General features: G+C 43.6%; 1 protein-coding gene across 10 annotated transcripts in view; it reads right to left on the reverse strand.

Annotated features, from left to right (window-relative positions):
* Window positions 1-3,661: 3,661 nt before the first annotated feature.
* LOC120811373 (NLR family CARD domain-containing protein 3-like) overlaps window positions 3,662-20,781 on the reverse strand; it is a 126,429-nt gene continuing 109,309 nt past the window's right edge. For 2 of the 10 annotated variants that reach the window (XM_078096853.1, XM_078096844.1), the window contains 3 exons: window positions 15,402-15,575; window positions 13,242-13,415; window positions 12,363-12,886 (listed from right to left, as the gene is read on the reverse strand). In XM_078096853.1, the coding sequence (XP_077952979.1) occupies window positions 12,613-12,886; window positions 13,242-13,415; window positions 15,402-15,575 (622 nt within the window). In that variant the 3' untranslated portion in view covers window positions 12,363-12,612. Of the gene's footprint in view, window positions 3,876-12,362; window positions 12,887-13,241; window positions 13,416-15,401; window positions 15,576-20,781 lie in introns of those variants that run through there. The other 8 variants (XM_078096851.1, XM_078096855.1, XM_078096856.1 and 5 more) reach the window with 6 other exon arrangements.

Below are 20,781 nucleotides of genomic sequence, written 5' to 3' on the forward strand. Positions count from 1 at the left end.
GGTGGAACGTAAGGGAGACACCATTTCCAACACTTAAGGGCGGAATAACTAGTTTGTGAAAGACCCAGAGAAACACAAATATCCGACGAAGCAAAATCCCTGACGTTTTTGGAATCCCTGCCGGACGCATTTTTTGGGTCTCAAAAAGAGGACATGTCCGGGGAAAAGAGGACGTCTGGTCACCTCACCGTTACGGGGCCCTCAAAGTATCAAGCAGCCTACTGCAGCAGAACGAGGGATCAGACATGGACAGGGTTGTGTTAAAAAAATTAAGAAACGTCGTATTTTGCGTGTTGGTTGTCAGCAAGATCATGGAAAAACAACTCGCCCAATTTTCATGTAACTTGGTTGCAGGATGTAGGACAGAGTGGACAAGGAGCAATAAAGTCATTTTAAAGAGGACGAGGGGGAAGTTAGCCGTGCACCAAGAGCAGCTTTATTTATATATATATACTATATAAATACTTTCAACTGTAGCAAGATGTGGTGTTCAACACATTAATTATTTCCAATATTATGGGTATGTAGTGAATGTGACTGAAACACACTGGACTTGCTGGAGTTCAGAGCAATTATAGATTTACTTCAAATCAAGAATTAGACATCGAAGGCTGGTCCAGAGTAAAACACTGAATTCTGTTCCCAAGTGCATTTACTAACACACCAGATTCAACTCTCCCTGTTGTGGTCCTTATGCATTATGTTTCCAATTGTTTTCATCACGATATAGGAGTACATGCTGTATACTGAGTGGTAGAATCATCAGGCTGTTATCTACCAGTGGTAGACAGGGCTCCACATTAACATCAATGCTCACCAGCTACAGTGGCTAGTGGTTTTCCAAAGTTACTAGTCACTCATCAATTTCACACAATTCAACAAGTTTTGATTGATTAAAATTGACGATGGTTTGCTACAATTTACTTGAAGAACTAGATCCAGAATCTTTTCAACTGTAAATGACCATTCTAAACACCCAAATGAAGACCACATACAATGTAGATGTACAGTCACCAAATCACAGCTTGTAAGTGTGTAAAGCTGCTTTTGTAGGAAAACATCTGCAACTGATTAATACAAAGACCAAAAGAGGAGCTCATTGCTTATCCCAACTACAAAAGAGACCTCCTTCACCTTTCACTCCCCTACGTCCTACAATCAGTGCAATACATTATTTTCTTGGCTGGATCATAAACCAGCTGCTCTCGTCTGGACCTCACTGGACCTCACTTTTGGTTTAACAGTCTTTTTTTTTCTTTGTCTCCTCTTCATCATCAGTTTCTCTCTTTTGTATCGGACCTCTGGGTTTTCCTACGCTGTGATATCATGTCCACCAAGAATTATGGATCATAAACCAGCTGCTCTCGTCTGGACCTCCTCTTTCTTTCTTGCCACACCTTTGCTCTCAAGTTGTATCAAAAGCCTCCACCTGTCACGCGTGTTTGCACGTCTGTTTTGCTCAGTATCGAACGTACGGTGTCCGAGAGGGTTTAACGGCGTCTTCTCGAGGTGTGGCGGATGAACTGGTTGAAGTGCGTGTGTCTCACGGTCAATGCGCGAGGCTTGAGAACCCTGCAATGACTTTATTATGTTAGATGTGTTTGGAGAAGCCTGCTGTAACGGGCCGTCTCATCCAGCCGAGGAAACGCTGGCTACCGTCGCCAGAAATCGGAGCAGGCAGGTCCAGATGAACATCTCTGCTGGCCGACCGTCTGTCCAACAGCCCTGAGCTGTTAAACGGGTCTTCATCTGTCTCTGAAGGGCCGCAGATTTAGCCTGCTAGTTAAACTGAGACAGCCGAGCTAAACTAAGTACACACTCACAGTCGCCGAAGTGTAAGATAGAGAGGGAGATATATGGAACTCCACCTGCCAAAGTGGCGATAGTGAGAGGGACGGCTTTACCCGCCACAGCCCAATTCTACTTGGTGGCTGATGTCAAGCCCTGGTGGTGGACTAGAAGCACTTAAGTAAAGAGTAAAGGCAGTAGTATTGGTATTAGTATTTGCAGTAATAGGACAGCAGTACTTTTAGTGGTAGTGCTGGTCAGAGTAGACGTGGTGGTACTCAGTAGCAGAGACAACATGGAAGGCAGCAGCAGTATTACAAGTTGCTCAGTGTACAAATATTGGTACGAGTCCTGAAAAGCTGCTACCGGGGGAAGGCCTGCGTGACTCGGTAACCTTCACAGAGATGCAGTATTTGAGAAAGAACCAGACAAACATAGAAGCGAGAGCAAAGCGAGGAAGAGGATGGAGAGGGAGTTCGGATGAGAGGAAGAGGAAGGGAGAGAAGGAAAGAACTGGTGGCGTTTAAAAGATGTTCTGTTCATTGCAGCAGATGCCTTGCTGCCTTTGGCCAGTACAGATAAGGCAGACCAGTACTGCAACTAGTCACACACACACACACACTCCTTCTTCTTCTTATGTAAATACTAGATTGTGCACTGATGTGAGAGAGGGAGACAGACAAAACCACATTATGTTGCAGAGAGCCTTTTCAACAGGCCTACTTCAGAAACAACAGGAGAAATAAGCCTCTCCACCGAGGAGAAGGACCACACTGCCCTCTAGTGCTCCATGAAGGTACATCACCTCACATGATTTCCCCTCCATGCCCTCACCCACAGAAACCTCCAGCAAGGTCACATGCTTTCTCTGTGTAACACTTCCAAGCAGGAATTCTGCAGCAAATCAGTATTTCTGGACCACAGAACAGCACATACAAACCACACGGATGACGTGTCATTTTATATTGAAATATTTCTGTTTCTATTGATCTTTAATTTGTATTTATTCCACAGATTTTAAACTCTTAATACACTGCTTGGTCAACATGTGTAAAGTTATAATGGTCAGAATTAGGTTTCTGGCCGACTTTACAGATCACAATGATTTCATTCAGTTTATTCATTTATTTTAGTGGTGTAAACGGATACGTACAGGTGGAACACCAACATGAAGGGTTGTGTTGAGTTAAGATGTGGGGACTGTGAAGGTCACAGTACTTCAGTCACTTCATCTTCTCTCTTAAGGAAGAAGGAGCCTTGGTGATCTTTAAAGAAGTACCTGCCTGCACAACGTTTCTCTGTTCACACAATCAGCTTCTCTTCTTTTCTTTGCATCCGTCTGCAGAGATTTCACACATGAATTGAACTGGAATTTGCCTCCATAAATGTCATCAAGCTCTTACAGGATTTAAATGACCATTGCAGCAAGCATGGGTGAGTTTGACACACGAGTACAAGTGTCTGTGTAACCACGGAGAAAAAAGAAATGGTGACACACTTGATGCGTGTGGACTGCTCCTAACTGTTAAATGATAAATGATGATGATGATGATGGCTGCGCAGATGAATAAATTGCTACTAAACTAAACAAAACCAAACGTCTGTCCCTGCCAACGAGACATTATTACAGACTATTGTGAATAACTGCAAGGCTGAAGTGTGAAGTCTGCAATGGATCCAGTTTCGAGCCGCTGAACAACTTTTTGGATTGTTGAGAAGTAACATTGTTTCTAAGAAGAAAGAAGAGGTTCCATTCACCAACGCAAACACCACAGTTACTGCATTCAACCAGCTGAGCCCAAAAGGAGAAGTGAACAGATTCACATTTAAATCGGTTTCCTCATCTGGTTGTACTTTAGCTTGGAAGTGACTGTGAGATGCTAAGTTGGATGTTTCTTTTAAAGCAGCAGCAATAAATGCTCTGAATCCCTGATGTTCGGCTCAGCGCAGCCGAGGAGACGAGTTGGGAGAGACAAGTTGAGAATGCAGCTTAGTTGTGTGGAGCATCACATGTGGAGGAGACAGAACTACATTCCAGATGTTCTATGATGATGACGGCTCAATTGTTTTCACCTTGTTCTCCCGTCCTAAAGGGGCCAAAAAAACCAGACTTAAAAAAATCATAAAACATAAAAATGTGACAATAAGACAAAGTCAACACAAAAACAACAAATGATCATAACACAATGAAAAGATATTTAAATCCATATGAAATACTCTGAGTGTTTTATTTCTTATCTACAGTGAGAATTGTATTGCTCGTGTGTGTCTCACATTGCATATTGAAATGGTCCATCAATCGTTGGCTTCTAATCACACAGCTTTGTAAACTCTCTGGAGACTCTCCAATGAGGAGGAGGGACTGCGTTTGGATTTGTCTCCACAGGGCTTTGCATCCACAGCCCAGAGCTGAATGAAGAAACAATGGTGGCGTCCCGTGGAGCCACAGGGGAATTCTGATAGCAAAATACTTCATTAGCAAAAAGTGGTGTGTGATGTCTGACTACTGGTGAATATGGTTTATTACCAGAAGAACTGGTGTCACCATGACGACATCGACCACAAAAAATACCTCAATGAGAGAAAAGGCAGACGGGCTGAAACGAAAGAATACTGTAAACGCTGGATGAAGAGATTTCCCTGGTCTGGAACTTCACCAGCTGCAGAGAAGAGACACCACACTTGGTCCAACCAAGCGCTCATGTTGGACAGCCAGGTACAGCGCTGGTTGGACATTGATGAAGGAGGCTGAACAGCGTCTCACGGGTCTTTTCAAAGACGTGGAGCTGACTCGCTGCTCTGCAAACAAAGCATCTACTGGAGTCAAACTGGGTCCAAAGGCTGAAGGTTCTGGAGCAGCGTTTTAGGCCCAGAGAGCCTTTACTTTGTATGAAGAAGTACAGCGCCTGAATAGACTCAGCTTTGTGTACCAGGCCAGAGGTTGTGTGGTTGTGTAGTCATTGTGTACAGCGGTTTGATGGCGTTTTATTGTATGCTTCACATGTCCTGTTGTGTTTACGGCCTATTTAAGACTGGAGCACTATAGAGGCTCGCCATGCGGCGCTCTCCAATGCGCTGAGGGCTGGATCGAGGCTCATAGACCAGAATCCTTTGGGGTTCTTTGTTGACAGCAGCAAGAACAAGCAAACGTCAGCTAATGACGTGACAAAGTGTTGCTGACTTTAAAAGGAGAAATCTCTCCAGATGTCACACGAGCCGGCGTGTGAGGACACTTGGACACAAACGCCAGCAGCAGAGGAGCAGGTGAGGTGAGAAGCAGTCCTCTGGGGGGCACAGGGGGGTTGGGGCTTGGCACAGGGAGACCCGTATAATAATCCTCATTCTCTAACCCCCAAAAACTCTTCTCGATCTTCTCCAATCTCCTCGAACCCCCTACCCCTCCTCCGCCCTCCACCCTTCTTCCGGGAGACTTTGTCAACTACTTCACCAAGAAAATAGCTGACATACGCTCCTCCTTCTCAAACCCACCTCCTACTTCTCGCGTCCCACCGACCTCACCTCTTTCGCCCTCACTTTCCTCTTTCACCGCCCTCTCTCCTAACCAAATTCTTACCCTAGTAACCTCTGCCCGTCCGACCACCTGCCCTCTTGACCCCATTCCATCACATCTTCTACAATCTATCGCACCTGACCTTCCGTTCCTCACCTGTCTCATCAACAACGCTCTGTTATTTGGCTGTTTTCCCAATTCTCTGAAGGAGGCAAGAGTCAACCCTCTCCTGAAGAAACCCACCCTCAACCCATCTGAAGAAAACAACTACAGACCGGTCTCTCTTCTTCCCTTTTTGTCCAAAACCCTTGAACGTGCTATCTTTAATCAACTCTCCTCTTATCTCCACTGTAACAGGATCAGGAATCAGGAATCAGGAAACATTTATTAGCCTAAATATGTCAAACATACAAGGAATTTGTCTTGGCGATTAGTGCGCGACAGTAGACAGACAAGACAACAGTGCACAAGTAATAAAATAAAGTGGAATGAAATGCTAATGCAATGGGTTAGTAGAATAAGGCTAAGGCTATGGGTTAGTATAAAACAAGGGAATAAAGGTAAAAAAAATTAAATATTAAAAAGTAAAAAAGAAAAATATTAAGCATAAAGTGCACTAACAAACAAGTAACAGACAAGAGACATAGTGACAAGTGACAAAGTGATGAATTGCAGTTAAAGTGGCATGTGCAGTGTGAAGGGGAGTGACCGGTGGAAACCTCCTTGACCCCCACCAGTCAGGTTTCAAGGCAGGCCACTCCACAGAGACTGCTCTCCTTGCTGTCTCAGAGCAACTCCACACTGCTAGAGCCGCCTCTCTCTCCTCTGTCCTCATCCTTCTGGACCTCTCTGCTGCATTTGACACGGTCAACCACCAGATCCTTATTTCCTCGCTTCAGGAACTTGGTGTCACAGGCTCTGCTCTCTCCCTTCTCTCGTCCTACCTCGATGGCCGCACCTACCGGGTAACCTGGCGAGGATCTGTGTCGGAACCTTGTCCTCTTACTACTGGAGTTCCTCAGGGTTCCGTGCTGGGTCCTCTCCTGTTTTCGCTTTACACCAACTCTCTTGGCGCTGTCATTCGCTCGCATGGCTTCTCTTACCACAGCTATGCCGATGACACCCAACTAATTTTCTCCTTCCCTCACTTGGACACCCAGGTGGCGGCTCGGATCTCTGCCTGTCTAACTGACATCTCCCAGTGGATGTCCGCCCACCATCTGAAAATCAACCCCGACAAGACTGAACTACTTCTCTTTCCCGGAAAAGATTTGCTTACCCAGGACCTGACAGTCAACTTTGGGAACTCCGTACTAACGCCCACTTTGACCTCTAAGAACCTCGGCGTCACACTCGACCACCAACTCTCCCTGACTCCCAACATCACCGCGACAACGCGATCCTGTAGATACACGCTCTACAACATCAGGAGAATACGTCCCCTTCTCACTCAGAAGGCAGCGCAGGTACTGATTCAGGCTCTTGTCATCTCTCGCCTGGACTACTGCAACTCCCTCCTGGCTGGTCTCCCTGCCACCGCCATTCGACCTCTGCAGCTCATTCAGGATGCAGCAGCTCAACTGGTCTTCAACCTTCCGAAATTCTCCCACACTACTCCACTCCTCCGCTCTCTTCACTGGCTACCGGTGGCCGCCCGCATCCAGTTCAAAACATTGGTCCTCACGTACCATGCTGTGAATGGATCGGGTCCAGCTTACATCCAGGACATGGTCAAACCCTACATCCCAACCCGCACTCTCCGCTCTGCATCTGCAAAACTACTCGTCCCTCCCTCACTGAGAGCAAAACACTCGACTAGATCTCGACTCTTCGCTGTCCTTGCGCCGAAATGGTGGAACAAGCTCTCTGAAGACACCAGGACCGCAGAGAGCCTTCACATCTTCCGCCGCAAACTAAAGACACACCTCTTCAGACTCTACCTCGACTAAAGACTAACAAATTGTAGCACTTAAATTGTACTTGTAACGTCACTCATCTATAGCAAATTGTAAATTGGCTTATTTGAGGAAATTGCACTTTCTTGTTTCTTGTTCTCCTGAGTTTGTACCCTATGGTTGAATGCACTTATTGTACGTCGCTTCGGATAAAAGCGTCCGCTAAATGACATGTAATGTAATGTAATGAGCTGGCTGGGGGACTTGGCAGACCGGAGAGGCTGGATGAGCAGGCAGGTGATCCTGGAGACCAGGAGAACAGGACCATCTGATTGGATGGACGATAAGCCGATAGACGAGCGCCTTAAGCCTCCACACAGATGGACAAGGAATGGGGCGAGAGTCTAATTACCGGGTTAGAGAGAGAGACAGAGGGGGCTCATACATACACACTCACAGCACGGGGTAGTGTAGAAAGACAATGTCCCAAACATGGACGCCTTCCTTAAGTAGGACAGCTGCACCATCATGAATATGATGAGAGGATGTGGATCAGACCAGTCTACGCCCAGCGGATAAAATAGCAATAATTATCAGTCATTTAACCAGCAGCAGTCAGAAGACACAAACCATTGACTGCTGACTGGCTGAGAAGTTGTCTCTTGCTCAGAGTTAATAAATGAAAGACACCCGTCTTTGATACTCAACCACACATGTAAAAGCTGGACAAAGTGTTGGAGGCCGGAGCGTCAGCGGTTCCTCACCAACAAATAATAAATCCAGACCTCCTCCCTCCTCCACCTTCCTCCCGTGTCTCAGTCTGTGGAAAGATGAACAGGCAGCTGTTTCTCCTCGTACAGAAATGAATCAACCATGATGGAGAAAAGTAACACATGGAGCTGGAAATGGGAGGAGGACGAGGAGGAGGAGGAGGTAACGGTGGGTGGAGGCAGTGAGCGAGTGGAGGAGACGGGGTTGGACTGAAAGGGAACAGTAAATAACGTGAGGGGGTGGAGTGACATGGAGGCTGGGGACACATCAGGGGCCGACAAGCGCAGCCCTCCCCTCGGGTTCCTTATGTCCTCCCCCTCGTGGTGAAACCCCTGGACAGAATGTAGAGTCCACGTCCCACCTGCAGCATTTGTGCCGCTGCAGTTACGCTGATGAAGGATCAGGATCCCCGATGGTTCAGTGATGTCATACAGAGCATGATTTGCATATAAGAACGTGAAATGAAAAACGGCATTATGAAATAAAAGTACCATGAAATAATTAAATGTATTTAATATTTATATATTTATTGCGTCATTTATTTATTTCATGATGTATTTCAAATGAATATTTCATGTATTTATACATTTATTTAATTTTGACTGAAACGGCATTCCATAACAATAACCATGTTATTAAGAGATGGAAAGTTAAAGCCGTTCCTCTTTCTGTCCACGCTGCACAACGCGTGTTTTATTGCATTTAGTGGCAATGCTGCTGCTGCTTGTATTTTATTTTGGCGGGAAATCACATTTAACACTTTCAATACTCCACTTTGTGAGGAGATAAACTCCACCCTGTTATCAAATGTGTGCTTGTGCTTTGTGTGTTTTTGTTGGTGACTTAAGTGTGATATTTAGTGCAGAATGAAAGCTTCAAGTTGCACCTGAAGTAGCGAGCTCAGTAGTTTGTGTTGTTGTGAGACGGCTCTGCTGAAGGTTAATAAGGTTAATAAAGCAACTTATTCATTACTCATTTCTTTATTTACTCACTAACGTTTCACTTCCTTCTTCAACATGCTGCACCACCAATGTTTCCTCTGTGCTATTGACACAGCAATAGGGCTGTAGAATAAATACAGATATTATGGAGGAAATAGTACAAAAGTCAATAGTACAGCATCTTTAAAAAGGATCAGAGTATTTCATGTCAAAAAGAAATAATACAGAGTGTTGAAAGCATCTTTATTTGATGGCATGTTTAAACATGTACAGTTATTTCCAATAAAAGTCATTTATTAACATTAGAGCCAAACAATTCTATTTCTATCAAACTCTAGTGGAAACGGTGACAAATTTAAAACCATCCACTGGCTGTCTTGATGCTCTACCTACCAACTTCTTTAAGATTGTTTTTGACTGCCTAGCAACAGATGTATTGCAAATAGTTAATAACTCTATTCAGACAGGCCATTTCCCAAAAGCTTTCAAAACTGCAGTTATTAAACCTCTCCTAAAAAAGCGGAGCCTAGATGCCTCTATTATCAACAACTACAGACCAATTTCAAATCTACCTTTCATAAGTAAAATAATTGAGAAAGTTGTCCTACAACAACTTAATCACTTCCTGGCTTCAACTGGCTGCCACGACAATTTCCAGTCAGGATTTCGACCTCTTCATAGCACCGAGACGGCTCTTATTAAAGTTGTAAATGACATCCGTCTTAACACAGACTCTGGCAAAACTTCAATATTAATGCTATTAGACCTCAGTGCTGCATTTGATACTGTCGAACACTGAATACTTTTGGACAGGTTGGAAAACTGGGTGGGGCTCTCGGGCACAGTCTTAAGCTGGTTCAGGTCATATCTACAAGACAGGAACTATTTTGTTTCCATTGGTGACTTCGTATCAGAAACAACCGACGTAACGTGTGGAGTCCCCCAAGGTTCGATCTTAGGGCCGACTTTATTCAACATCTGCATGCTTCCACTAGGACAAATCATGCAAAGAAATAAAATTGACCACCATTGCTACGCTGATGATACCCAAATCTATGTAGCGCTATCACCAAACGACTATCGCCCCATAGATCTTCTGTGCCAGTGCATTGAGCAAATCAAAGACTGGATATGTCAAAATTTCCTACAACTAAATGAAGACAAAACTGAGATCATTGTATTTGGTGCTAAAAAAGAAAGGTTTAAAGTAACCCAACACCTTCACTCTGTCCCTGAAAACATCGAATAAAGCCAGAAATCTGGGGGTTATTATGGATTCATTGCCGTAATTTACACTTGGAGAGTCACATCAAATCAGTAACAAAATCGGCCTACTACCACCTCAAAAATTTAGCACGACTTAGAGGGCTCATGTCAGCTCAAGACTTAGAAACACTTGTACATGCCTTTATAACTAGTAGGCTAGACTATTGTAATGGTCTCCTTGCGGGTCTTCCAAGAAAAACTGTAAGGCAGCTCCAGCTTGTTCAGAACGCTGCTGCTAGAGTTCTAACAAAGACCAAAAAATGTGAGCACATTACACCAATTCTTAAATCCTTACATTGGCTCCCAGTATGTCAGAGAATTAATTTCAAAATCCTACTGCTCACATATAAATCACTACATAGTTTAGGGCCAAAGTATATCACTGATATGCTTCCACTACATAAGCCTTCAAGATCACTAAGATCTTCTGACACCAATCTGTTAGTGGTTCCCAGAGTAAATACAAATCATGGGAAAGCATCATTTAGTTACTACGCAAACAGCTGGAATAAACTTCCTGAAGATTCCTGAAGATATGTTCAGCTTCGCCTTCTGCTAAATTTTACCTGCGTTGCACTTTTAATCTCTGCCTTTAATTAAACAATTTAAATAAGATTTTAATTTATATTTTATTTGCTGTTTTTAATTGTCTTTTAATTCCTGCATTTTATTTCACTTTATTGTATGAAATGTTATGATGTGAAGCACCTTGAGTCTGCCTTTTGTATGAAAAGCGCTATACAAATAAAATTGCCATGCCTTGCCTAGGGGGCAATCACTTTATCACACAGGGCCATGTAGGTTTGGATTATTTTCTCCCCTTAATAATAAAATTTTATTTAAAATTCATTTAAAAATGGCATACTTGCGTTATCTGTGTCTAATATTTCAATAAGTTTGATGATCTGAAACATTTAAGTGTGACAAACGTAAAAGATAAGGAATCAGGAAGGCAGCAAACACTTTATCACATAACTGTAACACATGAAAGCAGAAGCCATTTTCCAGTGCGGCTTAATGACGTACACGTTGTCCCATTGATCAGGTAGACTGCAGTGTCTCCCCGGAGTACTACTACATGGGGGGGGGCATCCCTGTTATAATGATGGAAACACTGAACTGGCTTCGGTCGCTTATCAAAACATCGGCCAAATAACCCGTTTTTCAGACTTTATGAGCAAATACAGAATCCCTTTGTGTTCATTTCTAAAGCCGCATAAAGACACACGTCACTTTATTTAAGACGTTGCGCTACTTGCAAGTCGCTGTGTTGTGCCAGATTCTCTATTAAGGTAGAAAACAACAAACTCATGGTCATGAAGGTCCTCATGTAACGTTACATGGAATCTGCATGAGGAGGAGGAGGAGGGTCCATGTCGCTGAATATTAACTGAGATCGACTTGTGGCTTCTGACAAAGGATCCTTCCACCGACCACTTTTCACAACCGCCGTTGCTCTGATCTGCAGGCGCATGGCGGAGAAAACCAATCGGGTGTCTGGATGCTAAATGTTTATACTTCTCATCCAACCACAATCACATTCACTCCATCCGGATGGCAACATTTATCTGGATAGGGTGTTTTTGATCTACAACAAGCCGGAAGTAACAAGGCTATTTTTAAAATGTAAGGAGTAGAAGTAAAAAGTCCTCCGAAAAATAAATGCCACAGTAAAGTATAGATACCCAACATTTCTACTTAAGTAAAGTCTGGAAACTACTCACGTGGTGATGTAATAAGAACACGCGAGTATACTGATATTCTGTTCTGTTCTGTTACTTCTATTGTTTTGTTTTGCTATGAACCTTCAACACACACACACACACACACACACACACTCGTATGTTCTGTTCATTTCTACGATGTAGTTGATACTAATTCCAGGTCCACCATCAGCTGTTGGTTCTTCATTGTGCGTCTGTGGCCGACTGTCACCTGTAGTTTCACCAAGTCCACTCTTATCATCCAGGGAACCGTCTCTCAGTGCAAAGCACCAAAAGCAGGTGAAGCTGAACTCCTTTAAAACACCAAACGTTCCTCCTGTGATGATCCATCAAGACGCTTTGAACAAATTGTTTCTCTGACTGTTTGTCTCTCAATAATAATGTCTGGACTAAAAGACAAACACACACTGGGGGCAGAGGACCCGCATCTAAACATCCAAGTGTTGTTTGAGTTGTTAAGAGCCCACAAACCTGCAGCGTGACTACATTGACTCATATCAACCCACCATGATGCCGTCAATGTGTCAGGAGACACTGTCCTCTCTTATAACGTGGAGACAAGACAAAGCTCCAGAGAAACAAGGCTTTCATCACCTTCCTCCCTGTTCAGGCTCATCCTGGCTACTGATCCTCACTACTTCTGTCTGTGTTGATGGTCTCATGTGGGACACAAACAGTTTGATGAGTCTCTGGTAGTTTGAGGTCAGCTTGGTGTGTCAGGGTCTTATTAACCAGGCTGACAGTGGGACAGAGAAAAGGTTTCCAGCTCTACCTCCTCTACTAGACTGATGGTCTGTGGCTGCAGCCTCTTCATACCTGAGAGTCTCCAGTCTCCACTGAGGATCCTCCAGTCCAGCAGACAGCAGCTTCACTCCTGAGTCTCCTGGATGATTGTAGCTCAGGTCCAGCTCTCTCAGATGGAAGGGGTTGGAGCTCAGAGCTGAGGCCAGAGAGGCACAGCCTTCCTCTGTGATCAGACAGCCTGACAGCCTGCAGACACACAGAATAAGACACATGTCACATGATCTGAGGGTGCTGTGAGGGCTGGAAGGGCACTGCAGTACTGAGATACTATCAGGTACAGGGGGGTCACATTAACATGGTTACTGACTGGTTTCCAGTCACAACTAAACACCCACTGATGTACATCAACAACCTGATAACATTACCACTAACTCTATAATGTCAAATATTTACATTATATCGAAAATAAACACATTTTATGGAAATAGTTGGAAAATACATATTTGATTTAAATCATGCAAGCAGAAAGAATATTATGAAGGTCAGAAATGTACCATGGATGTAGATAAAGACACCAAGAGAACTTTAATTGAATCCTGACCCGAGAGTCTCCAGTTCACAGTGTGGACTCTTCAATCCAGCAGACAGCAGCTTCACTCCTGAATCCTGCAGGTGGTTGTTACTCAGATCCAGCTCTCTCAGACTAGAGGACTGGGAGCTGAGAACTGAGGACAGAGCGTCACAGCTTCTCTCTGAGAGGTTACAGCCGCTCAGTCTGAAGCGACAACAATCAACAAGAAAAATAACATTGGTGTTAAAATTAAATCCTATTTTATATAAAATCAGTTAAGTGTTTATACAAATACTAGTGTAGACTAGACTACTAAAAAAGGAAAGTGACTAAAAAGGATCTTTATTTGCTAATCTAATGTCAGTTACCATCTACACCTTAAATGAGGAACCATCAAACTCCAAGCAAATTGTCACTGAAGCGCCAGAAATCCAAGTTTTTCAGTCTCTTTTACACCTCTGCTTTTCCCATTTTCCTCAATGAACCATATTAAAATAACATCACACAGCATGAATAAGAGGATTAATAGGACGACCCTGTGATGATTTATCGTGAGCCAACATTGTGTTTTAATTCCCTCCGTATCAAATGTGTTGGTTCCACAAGGATCCGATGATGTGATGGAAACATAAACAGATTTTTGTCCCTAGTTTAGTCTCTTAGATTAGATCTTCTGGCTCCATAGATAAGGTTCATCTTTTGGTGAAAAAAGGTTTTTATGAAGTCTGAAATCCTGATGAACAATGATGATGTTCATGCTGTGGAAAAGATAGTTTTGTCACGGTGTGGTTCACTTCATGTTATATTTTGTAGTTTTCTGCCACTCGTGTCCCCGGGTAACTTCACTTCCTGCCTTGTCATGTCATCCCCTTTGATCGTCTAATAGTTTCCACCTGTGTCCAATCACCTGCACCTCCCTAGCGTATTTAAGCCATGTGCGTCTGTTGTCACTTGTCGCGTCATTGTCTTTGGCCACGCATGTCCTTGTCTATCGTCGTGGATGTTCATAGTTTCCTGCCTGCTGTTTTTCCCCTGGTTCCTGTGTGTTTTTGCCCCTTGGCCTTTTGATTTTGCCTTTTGACTATTATAGTCCCTTTTGTTTTTGAACTCTGCGTCTGAGTCCTACCTCCCCGCAACCCCTGACAAGTTTAAGACAGTGATTCCCAACGTGTGGGCCGCTGCCCCCTGGTGGGCCACGAGAGGTCATTTACAGTAAATAAATAAAACAAATGGACATTCTCGCTGAGCACTTCATGAGATTAAAGAACGAGAGACGCCGCCCTTTTCTCTACAGTAGCTGAACCATCTTAACGGGGAAAAATAAGTTATTCTAAAAGCAGCCGAAGATTTAGGGCGTGGATGCCGAGGGGTGCGGCGGAAGCGGACGCACCTCGCAGCATCCATCGGACCCTGAAAGCACCGTCTCCACCTCCCAACACCCGCCATCCACCTGCCCCGACGCCAAACGTTTGACTACTATGGCGGCAAATCACCAGCCGGTCTGCGAGCTGGACGCATTGGTCTTAATGTGCCGGTAATGATGGTAAATGATGCTTGTAGCTGGTTGTCATCTACGCTCCACTAAGGTTACATAAAGGTGGCGTTTGTGTTTTGACAACGTTTCATCTCATAATTTAGACTTTCTATCCTCTTTCTTCAGTGCGGAAATGGGCTTCATTTCCGCACTGAAGTGAAGTTGTGTGAATAAATCACTCCAGCCAATCCAAAGACGGGGTTTGTAACCAATCAGGTGTAGAGACCATGGTGACTGGCTCCGCCCCCTTACTGTCAGAAAGAACAACAGCGAGCGCAAAGAAAACTCCTTCGAGTGCAAGCAGAGATTCTCCTCGCGAGCAACGAAGTTCACTTTTCGCAAGCGAGCAAATATCTCGCGGAGATGGACTTCTAGATAGATACTATCAGGTACAGAGGGGTTACATTAACATGGTTACTGACTGGTTTCCAGTCACAACTAAACACCCACTAATGTTCATCAACAACGTGATAACATTACTACTAACTCTATAATGTAAAATATTTACATTATATTGAAAATAAACACATTTTATGGAAATAGTTGGAAAATGCATATTTGATTTAAATCATGCAAGCAGAAAGAATCTTATGGAGGTCAGAAATGTACCATGGATGTAATTAAAGACACCAAGTGGACTTTAATTGAATCCTGACCTGAGAGTCTCCAGTTCACAGTATCGACTCTTCATCCCAGCAGAAAGCAGCATCACTCCTGAATCCTGCAGGTGGTTGTTACTCAGATCCAGCTCTCTCAGACTAGAGGACTGGGAGCTGAGAACTGAGGACAGAGCGTCACAGCTTCTCTCTGAGAGGTTACAGTCACTCAGTCTGAAGAGAAGGATGAAGAAGAAGCAGTAAGTATAAAAGATGGCAGCATATTTAAGTTCTGATGTATGAATCTAACGCTCTCTTTACTTACAGAACTTTGTTGAAGGCTTTGACCACTGGCAGCAGCCTCAGAAGAGCCTCCTGTGAAGTAGAGTATTTCTTCAGGTCAAACACATCCAGATCTTCTTCTGATGACAGTAAGATGAAGACCAGAGCTGACCACTGAGCAGGAGACAGTTCTTCTGTGGAGAGACGTCCTGATCTAAGGAACTGTTGGATCTCCTCCACTAGAGAAACCTCATTCTGTTCATTCAGACAGTGGAAAGGATTGATGCTTTTCTCTGGAGACACATTCTCACTTATCTTCTCCTTGATGTACTGGACTGTTCTCTGATTGGTCTGTGAGCGACTTCCTGTCTGTGTCAGCAGACCTCGTAGGAGAGTCTGATTGATCTCCAGGGAAAGACCCAGGAGGAAGCGGAGGAACAAGTCCAGGTGTCCATTAGGACTCTGTAAGGCTTCGTCCACAGCACTCTGGTAGAAAAGCATTGGTTCAGGATCATCTTTAGAGACTTTAGACACCAGGGAGGTTGTTTGTTCTTCTGACATCTGATTGACACCAGAGTTGAAGAAGATGGACATGAAGAGCAGCCAGAAACTCCTGAACACGCAGATGGACGAAGCAGAAGACCTTGTCCTGGTACAATCCTCTCTCCTCTCTAAAGATCTGAGTGAAGACTCCTGAGTACACTGAGGCTGCTCTGATATCGATGCCACACCCTGTCTGGTCGGATTCATAGAACATCAGGTTGCCTTTCTGCAGCTGATCAAAGGCCAGTTTTCCCGGAGATTTGATCATCTTCCTGCTCTCTGGACTCCAGTGTGGATCTGTCTCAGCTCCTCCATCGTACTTGACCTTCTTCACTTTGGACTGAACCACCAGGAAGTGGATGTACATCTCAGTCTGGGTCTTGGGCAGCTCTCCTCCCTCTCTGGTCTTCAACACCTCCTCCAGAACTGTAGCAGTGATCCTGCAGAAGACTGGGATGTGGCACATGATGTGGAGGCTTCGTGAGGTCTTGATGTGAGAGATGATCCTGCTGGCCTGCTCCTCATCTGTGAACCTCTTCCTGAAGTACTCCTCCTTCTGGGGGTCAGTGAACCCTCTGACCTCTGTCACCATGCCAACGCACTCAGGAGGGATCTGATTGGCTGCTGCAGGTCGTGGGAAGCAGCTTCCCCCCGATGAGGTTTGTGAGGAGCACATCCACTGAGGCCGACTCTGTGACGTCAGTCAGGATCTCATTGTTGTGGAAAACCAGAGGAAGTCGACACTCATCCAGACCGTCAAAGATGAACACAACCTGGAACTCTTCAAACCTGCAGATTCCTGCTGCTCTGGTTTCACTGAAGAAGTGATGAACAAGTCCCACCAAGCTGAACTTCTTCTCTCTCAGCACATTCAGCTCTCTGAAGGTGAATGGAAATGTGAACTGTATGTCCTGGTGGTCTTTGTCTTCAGCCCAGTCCAGAGTGAACTTCTGTGTTAAGACCCGATGCCAGCCACTCCCTTAGTCATCACTGTTTTGATTCGTTCCTCTCCTCCAGCTGAGGCTTTGAGGAGGTCTTCTTGTCTGATGGTTGTTTCTGGTCTGGCTGGTCTCCTGGATGCTGTTTCAATCTGTCTGACCTCATGTTCTTCATTGACCTCTTCAGTCCCTCCCTCTGTGATGTACAGCTCTGTGTAGATCTCATTCAGAAGGGTTGGGTTTCCTGCTTTAGCGATCCCCTCAAACACACACTGGAACTTGGATCCATCAATCAATCAATCCATCCATCCATCGATCGATCGATCGATCGATCGGCCCATTGATCAATCCATCGATCTATCCATCAATCGATCGATCCATCGATCAATCGGCCCATTGATCAATCCATCGATCCATCGATCCATCAATCAATCAATCAATCAATCGATTGATCGATGGATCAATCCATCAATCCATCGATCAATCCATCAATCAATCAATTGATCCATCCATCAATCAGTCAATCAATCAATCCATCAATCAATCCATCGATCCATCCATCCATCCATCAATCAATCCATCAATCAATCGGTCCATCGATTAATCGATCGATCAAACCATCGATCCATCCATCAATCAATCGATCAATCAATCGATCCATCCATCGATCAATCCATCCATCCATCCATCAATCAATCCATCGATCCATCCATCAATCGATCCATCGATCAATCCATCGATCGATCCATCAATCCATCTATCAATCCATCGATCCATCAATCGATCAATCGATCAATCCATCAATCAATCGATCGATCAATCCATCTATCAATCCATCAATCAATCAATCAATCCATCTATCAATCAATCATTCAATCAATCCATTGATCCATCAATCAATCCATTGATCCATCAATCAATCCATTGATCCATCAATCAATCCATTGATCCATCAATCAACCCATTGATCCATCGATCCATCCATTGATCCATCGATCCATCCATCAATCAATCCATCGATCCATCCATTGATCCATCGATCCATCCATCAATCAATCCATCGATCCATCCATTGATCCATCGATCCATCCATTGATCCATCAATCAATCGATCGATCCATCAATCAATCGATCTATCAATCAATCGATCGATCCATTGATCGATCGATCCATTGATCAATCAATCGATCAATCCATTGATCAATCCATTGATCAATCAATCGATCAATCCATTGATCAATCAATCGATCAATCCATTGATCAATCAATCGATCAATCCATTGATCAATCAATCGATCAATCCATTGATCAATCAATCGATCAATCCATTGATCAATCAATCGATCAATCCATCGATCAATCCATCCATCGATCCATCAATCCATCGATTAATCAATCGATGGATGGATCGATCGATCCATCCATCCATCAATCAATCGATCCATCCATCCATCAATCAATCGATCAATCCATCCATCCATCAATCAATTGATCAATCCATCGATCAATCAATCGATCAATCAATCGATCCATCAATCGATCAATCAATCGATCCATCAATCGATCCATCCATCACTCAATCGATCAATCCATCCATCAATCGATCCATCCATCAATCGATCCATCCATCAATCAATCGATCAATCCATCCATCAATCAATTGATCAATCCATCGATCAATCAATCGATCAATCAATCGATCAATCAATCGATCCATCAATCGATCCATCCATCACTCAATCGATCAATCCATCCATCAATCGATCCATCCATCAATCAATCAATCAATCGATCCATCCATCAATCAATCCATCGATCCATCCATCAATCAATCAATCAATCCATCGATCCATCCATCAATCCATCCATCCATCAATCAATCGATCCATCCATCGATCCATCCATCAATCAATCGATCCATCCATCGATCCATCCATCCATCAATCAATCAATCCATCGATCCATCCATCGATCCATCCATCCATCAATCCATCGATCCATCCATCGATCCATCCATCCATCAATCAATCGATCCATCCATCGATCCATCCATCCATCAATCAATCGATCCATCCATCGATCCATCCATCAATCAATCGATCCATCCATCGATCCATCCATCAATCAATCGATCCATCCATTGATCCATCAATCAATCGATCCATCCATTGATCCATCAATCAATCACTCATTCAATCAATCCATCGATCCATCGATCAATCAATCAATCAATCCATCAATCGATCACTCAATCGATCACTCAATCGATCAATCGATCAATCGATCAATCAATCAATCCATCGATCCATCCATTCATCAATCAATCAATACATCAATCAATCGATCAATCAATTGATCAATCAATCGATCAATCCATCGATCCATCCATCTCAATCTGTTGGTTTATAGCTGCTTTTAGCTGGTTGGACAATAAGAGCCTTATGAATATGTCCATTTCTTTTATTGCATTAAACAATAGAATGATTTCATTTAGGAAACCTTTATCCATCAATCGATCGATCCATCGATCAATCAGCCCATTGATCAATCCATCGATCCATCAATCAATCAATCGATTGATCGATGGATCAATCCATCAATCCATCAATCAATCGATTGATCGATGGATCAATCCATCAATCCATCAATCAATCGATTGATCGATGGATCAATCCATCAATCAATCGATTGATCGATGGATCAATCAATCCATCGATCCATCCATCAATCAGTCAATCAATCAATCCATCGATCCATCCATCCATCAATCAATCGGTCCATCGATTAATCGATCGATCACACCATCGATCCATCCATCAATCGATCAATCAATCAATCAATCCATCGATTCATCGATCAATCCATCGATCCATCCATCGATCGATCCATCAATCGATCCATCAATCGATCGATCGATGGATCAATCGATCGATTCATCTATCAATCAATCAATCCATCGATCAATCCATCAATCCATTGATCCATCAATCAATCCATTGATCCATTGATCCATCAATCAATCCATTGATCCATCGATCCATCCATCAATCAATCCATCCATTGATCCATCGATCAATCGATCGATCCATCAATCAATCGATCAATCGATCGATCCATCAATCGATCAATCGATCGATCCATCGATCCATCGATCGATCCATCAATCAATCGATCGATCCATTGATCAATCAATCGATCGATCCATTGATCAATCCATTGATCCATCAATCAATCGATCGATCCATTGATCAATCAATCGATCGATCCATTGATCAATCCATTGATCCATCAATCAATCGATCGATCCATCGATCAATCCATCAATCCATCCATCAATCCATTGATCCATCAATCAATTGATCAATCGATCAATCAATCGATCACTCAATCGATCAATCCATCAATCGATCAATACATCAATCCATCAATCGATCAATACATCAATCCATCAATCGATCAATACATCAATCCATCGATCAATCAATACATCGATCCATCCATCCATCCATCCATCACTCAATCAATCAATCGATCCATCAATCGATCCATCAATCAATCAATCAATCGATCCATCCATCAATCCATCGATCCATCAATCATCAATCGATCAATCAATCGATCCATCCATCCATAAATCAATCGATCAATCCATCGATCAATCGATCCATCAATCAATC

This window comes from Gasterosteus aculeatus, chromosome 21, assembly GCF_964276395.1.
Source record: "Gasterosteus aculeatus chromosome 21, fGasAcu3.hap1.1, whole genome shotgun sequence".
NCBI classification, from domain to species: domain Eukaryota; kingdom Metazoa; phylum Chordata; class Actinopteri; order Perciformes; family Gasterosteidae; genus Gasterosteus; species Gasterosteus aculeatus.